Source organism: Artemia franciscana, chromosome 15 (genome assembly GCF_032884065.1).
Source record: "Artemia franciscana chromosome 15, ASM3288406v1, whole genome shotgun sequence".
Classification (NCBI taxonomy): Eukaryota; Metazoa; Arthropoda; class Branchiopoda; order Anostraca; family Artemiidae; genus Artemia; species Artemia franciscana.
This window is the reverse complement of record NC_088877.1, coordinates 33,435,697-33,441,696: the sequence shown is the minus strand read 5'-3', so window position 1 is coordinate 33,441,696 and position 6,000 is coordinate 33,435,697. Positions and strand designations below refer to the sequence as shown.

Here is a 6,000-nt window from a genome sequence, read left to right as displayed (position 1 = left end):
TATTTGATGCCTGTAAGAGTTTTTATAAACCTGTGAAGTGTTGCTCTCAGTCTCACCCCAAATAAAAGTTAATAACCTCACAACCCCCTTGTAATAAACTATAATTTGGGCTTGATTGTCAGTTTTATCATTTAAACTTAATTATTTCATCAGTCTCATTTATTGATGCATGCATGTTCCATATAGTCTTAAATGATTCATATGTACGTTTGTACACATATTTTAACGGTTCTAAAATGAAAGAGGTTTTTTTATGCACGTGTGTAAAATTTTTTAGAATAATCTGTTGTTACAATTGTCAGAAAATATAGACTACAAAGATATAGCCATTAAAAGATAGAGCATAAGAAATGTGGCCTTTTGGCTTTGGTCACAGAGTTATTCTAATGTTGCATGTGTTGTTTCAGGGATATTAATTCTCTTGAAGATATTGACAAATTGTCACCAAGAGAGCTCATACTTGGGGTGATTCATTGCCTAAAGCAGCTTAAAGCAGAAGGCAGTAACAATATCCCTACTGATGTTTCCACAAGTTTGCCAGAAAAGTATAAGTTGTCAACATCTTTGGTGTCTATTATACAAGTATGCCTTTATCTAATTTTTTTAATTTCCTTTTTTTTACCATATTGTTAGTCTCGTTTGTATCATATCGTTATTATGTAATAGTAAAGAGTATAGGGATTGATGAAGAAAGGGGACTTAGTTTTTCTGTGAATAAAGATAAGGAAAAGATTCACACCATATAACCCTAGAGTAGTAAACTAAAAAGATAGCATAAAAAAATTAATAAAATGTAAGTTTTTGTATTATTTTTTTGTTGCTTTTACTTCACATTGGGCTGCAGATCAAAGAGACTTTTTGCCCCCTCCCCCCCCAAAAAATGTTCGCATCCTCTGTTAATTACCATGTTTTCTAGCCTAGCCTTGGGGTGCTATTTAGAGGTTGGAGGGCCTAGATTCTTTTACCCCATTCCCTCTCCTACCCACTTTGTATTTTAAGCATGTTTTTTTTGGTATTTTTATTAAAAAAAAAAAAAAAAAAAAAAAAAAAATCTTCCGTCTCCTAGATTTTGAAAAATTCTTCTTTTGGTATCTTCTTTTAAAAAGATAAAATCAATCCTTGCCACATTCCCATATTTTTGTGAATTGGTACCCCCAGCCTATATTATTAACAATAAAAAAATGATTTAGAAAATGTATACTTTCAGGAACTTTGAGTAGATACAAATAAACTCAGAGTTTGATTTGAATATGAATTTTAGTAAACGAAAAATGAGCTTGTTTCAATTTTTCTACGTGTGTTGGGTAGCCCTGTGCTGTGATCAGTGGTAGTTTTTTTTTGGTTTATATCAAATCTATGTTAAAGGGCCAACTCTTTTGTCACTTTTCATACTCATTGGTACCATGGTATGCGTCTTGAGTTAAATTTCTAAATTGATCTTGGGAGTATGTAATTTTGGGATACTTAATGCTTGAAAGGTCTCTGTAAGCATAGGCGTCTTCTGAAATTTTCTTGGAATATGCAGTGTTTTTAGAAACTTGCTAGAATTCAAAAAAGTTTGAACTTCTAAAAACTTACCTCCTGATATTTGTTAGAAATCTCGTGTGTTTCCATCAGGATCAGATGGCCTATTTGAATCCTGTATTATCTGAGAGTGTTATTTTTACATTGATGAAGATTTATAAATTTATTTATCAATGATTAGATTTACCAGGGAAAAAATGGTCTAGAGCAGGGCTTCTTAAACTTTTGTAATTCCCGACCCCATTTATGATTGCGAGTTTCTTAACGACCCCAACAAATATAAAAGAAAAAATTTATTAGGTAAGAATATATATATGCATATGAAAATATAAAAATTTAGAATTCGTTTTGAAACGTATAAAAATCTAAAATTGAAATTTGCACAAAATGTTATAGAAATGTTTTTATTATAGTTTCAAAAACAAAAGTGGTTTCTGATCGTCTTAAATCTCTCGAATATATCCAAGTAGTTGCGTGGTAAATATTAAATTAAAGTTTACGTTAAAAATTTAATGAGATGGATGTGCCTGTTTTTTATTGCATAACAAATCAAATCTTGGTGTAATGTTTGAAACTGCTGAACGTAAGACCTCTTCAACATTTTTTATCGCTGCACGATATTGGGATTTAATGTGTGTTAAAGCTGAGAAAGTAACTTCACTTAAATATGCGGTGTTGAATGGCAGAAGTACATTTAACGCCATATCGGTGATTGTAGGAAATTAAGTTCTAGTTCCGATCCAGAATTCAGTCAAGGGCTTTTTTTTGGAATTGTAGTTTTAAGTTTGAGTCACACGAAAGCTCAGCAAATTCCTCTTGAGCTTTAAGTGGCAGATGATCAATCTCTTTAAGCCAATCCAAAACGGCTTTTGAATCCAAATTATTTTTTATAAATCAGTATTTAATATAGAATATGTTCGGAACTGTATTTCTAGCGCTTTTAAGTGATCTAATAAGTGATAATAAAAGTTTTACGATGAATTTTCTCGATTACAAAATTGTCGACACTGGAAAACATTTCGAACGAATTTTTTCCGACCCTACTTTTCCAAATGCTGATCTTTTTAATAAAACTTTCAATTTTATCGTTTGAAGTAAATATATCGCATTTTTTCCTTGGAGAGACAAGTTAAGATCGTTTAACTTCGCAAAAATATCTGACAAATAACACAGCTTAGTGTGTCATTTTGAAAAAAAGCAGCAAATTCACATTTTCGTTCAGTTAAAAATATACCAATCTCGTCCTTTAATAACAATAATCTTTTTAAACTTTGGCCTCTTGACAACCATCTTGCTTCTGCATGTAATAGCAAAGTTGTGTAGTTGGAATCCGTATCCTTACAGATATTTGAAAATAAGCGACTGTTAAGGGCATGGTTCTTAATAAAATTTATGACCTTAACAACATCCTGAAGCACATCGTTCAATTTTGGTGCCATCAATCAATTAAGAAGCGCCCAAAGGATTTTTACATGCCGGGACTGTAAGGTCCCGTCGGTCACGAAAGGGTTAAACTGACTAATTCGGAATAAAATGCACTTTGTTCACAATCATACAATGGCTGAATGAAAATAACACCAAATGTTTATATAGTTTCTTCGAAACAACACTTAGAAATTTTGTTGATAATATTTATCGGATTGTTTCGGTTTTAAGAGATTGACAAAAATAAATCTACATTTTTTTATAAAGTTCTATAACATCTTCTGATTCATAGTAAGTTTATACAAGATATTATAATGATCGGAATAGAATTGCTGGTATAATCAGTCTTTCCGAACCAGAAGATTTTATGATATATTTATCTACGATGATTGTTATTTTTCTTTATAACAATAATTTTACAAGTTAAAAAACATTTTTTGTTAAATTGTATTTTTATCACTCGCGACCCCATAATTTTGCTACGCGACCCCAAATGGGGTCGCGACCCATAGTTTAAGAAGCCCTGGTCTAGAGTAAATTTCTGGATCTTGTATTTCTCGAGTGTCATCTAATTGTCAATCGTGGCTTACAATCTAGCTAAACCTGAGGAATGCGTTTAGAGGGGCAAAATATCTATTGTATTTATCAGTAGTTACATAATTATCAGTTGACTTTAATTTGAGAAGTGAGTTTTAAAATATTAATTGATATGTCTACTTAACGCCCTATGATTTTTGACTGGCCCTGAAGGATTTTTATGCTTTTTTTTCTAGAATTTACTTCTAATTTTATCTGTGGAAGGAATAACAGGAATTATTATATATCCGTGCTCATTTTCCTATTATAGGAGCAAAAGGAAAGTAAGGGCAGCAGGAAAGGCATTACGGAGTGGATTAAAGTGACATGAGATGCAGGCCATGTGAAAAATTACCAAAAATGTGGAAGATACAGCTATATAGCAAAATAATAATATATTATATTGGCCTATTGAGATTGAGCAATTGAGAGGAGAGAGTTGAAATGAGACGCTTGAAAATGGGAGTGGGGCCTCAGTTAATTGCAAGATTAGTGTTTAACAGATGGGCAAAATATTTTAAGAATGTACTGAACCATGATAAAGTTGAAGGAAATGCTATAGGGAGTGAAGCAAAATTTACTTAGGAAGGAAGAGTTACAGTACTTAAAGGAACAAAAAATACAAAAAAAGCCTCACGTGCTAATAGTGTGGTACATGAGTTCTGAAATATGGAGTTGCAAAGTTAGGGTTTTTTTTTGTTAGTCTGTTTGGATGTTAGAGATGATTTAACAAAGGGATGTGCGTAGAGATTTTAGGAAAGCTTAAATCTCATTGTGAGAGGGATGATAGGAATGAATGTAGTAATTACAGAGGCATTAGGAAGATTTGTGTTGGTACTAAATTACTTAGCATGATGATACTTATCAGAGTAAGGGAAGTTGTATTTATGATTTTCAAAGAAGAACAAAGAAGTTTTAGGAAGAGAAGAAGATGGATCAACTAGTTTTCCCTCTTAGATTTACAATTCACCAGATTCCTTTGGTGCTATGTTTTATAAATTATGAACAGGCATTTGATTCAAATGAAAAAAAACTCAGTGAAGGTCCTATCCTTGAAAGATGTACTAAATAAGTATATTAAAATCATTTGAGCTGTTAAACGAGGATAATGTTGGCTCAGTTAATTTTGGCAGTGAGGCTATTAGCTGGGGAAGTGTGGAATCAGGTGTTAAGCAGGGTTGTACCTTATCCCCATTTATATGGAATATTTGATGGACATTGTCCAAAGGACCACAGCAAAGATTATCAAAGAATATGGTATCAAATGAAATGGTAAAACTCTCTCCTAGACTTAGATCAGACAGATGTTTGAGTATCCTAGATAAAAATGCTAACAAAAGGAATGAAGTTTTGGAGGTTTTGAGAGTTTGGTCTGAAAATATGCTCAAATTAATTTTAAGAAGAATAAGTTGTTTAGACTAAAAATAAATAAAGGTGAAGGAAGGATAATTGGTAATGGGAAAATCGGTCAAGCGAATAACTTCATTTACTTGGATAGTATCATTCGAAAAGATGGTAGAGGCAATGAAAATATTAAATGTAGAATAGTCAAGGATTAGGGTGTTTATCATGGTTGAAACAAGTTTGGAAGAATAGGACGATAGGTTTTTGAACTAAGTTTTGAGTATTAAAAGCCGCAGTAATGGTAGTGGTCAGGCATGGCTCGAAAACATGCGTCCTTTTGAAAGGCTGAGAAATATGTGTTAATTGTTTTTCAGGAATATTGTCTTTTAGGAAGACGGGGGGCTTTGTCCAACATCATTGATAAATTTAGGGTGTCGTTTACTGATCATATATGAAACAATTAGTTGTTCAAAAAGCGTAGTCCAATCCTATTTTTTAAGACCGTAATAAAATAAGATTAAGATGACTAGGCCCCCTGCAAAGGACGAAGGAGGTTAGATCGCCAAATGTTGTGGCTTTTACCTTTCTTCTGGGGCCAAATTTATAGCAGGTCATCTCCAATGGAGGTTGGCCGAGGTCATATGAAAGGATTTAACGGAAATTTGAACTTCACTGGCGAGGACAAATACTACAGCTTTTAATTGACAGGGGTGAAGGAGGAGCGTACGTGGTTGTGTTGGCCCAGGTGGCTCTCTGCAGCAAAGAATTGTTATAAGAAGCTGCTCATTACAAGAATTTGCTTTTCAGTGTAATTCCGAATGCGAAAGTTCTTTAGACCCGTCTATAGTGTCTAGAAGGAGAATGTTTGCATAAATTTAGGAAAAGGATCTCCCCCTGTTTGATTTTGTATGCAATTGCACTATAAACTAACATATAATTAGAAGAGAGTTGAACTTCTAATCTACAAAAATATGAACTTACGTGTTTTTTATGGTAATGATGTTCATTGATGCGCGTTTACTTTTCTGGGCATTCTGAAACGAATTCATTCGAAAGGAGTTTTTAAATAGATATAGCCCTATGTCATGACTCTTCCACGCTTTCACGCTCTCACTTTTATTCCTTAAACAA

At 33.0% G+C, this 6,000-nt stretch overlaps 1 protein-coding gene across 1 annotated transcript in view; it reads left to right on the top strand.

Annotated features, from left to right (window-relative positions):
- The window catches only part of LOC136036388 (coiled-coil domain-containing protein 22 homolog), an 84,300-nt gene that overhangs the window by 19,069 nt on the left and 59,231 nt on the right, over positions 1 to 6,000 (top strand). Inside the window, exon 2 of the mRNA XM_065718572.1 lies at positions 408 to 582. Coding sequence (XP_065574644.1) covers positions 408 to 582 — 175 coding nt within the window. The remainder of the gene's footprint in view (positions 1 to 407; positions 583 to 6,000) is intronic.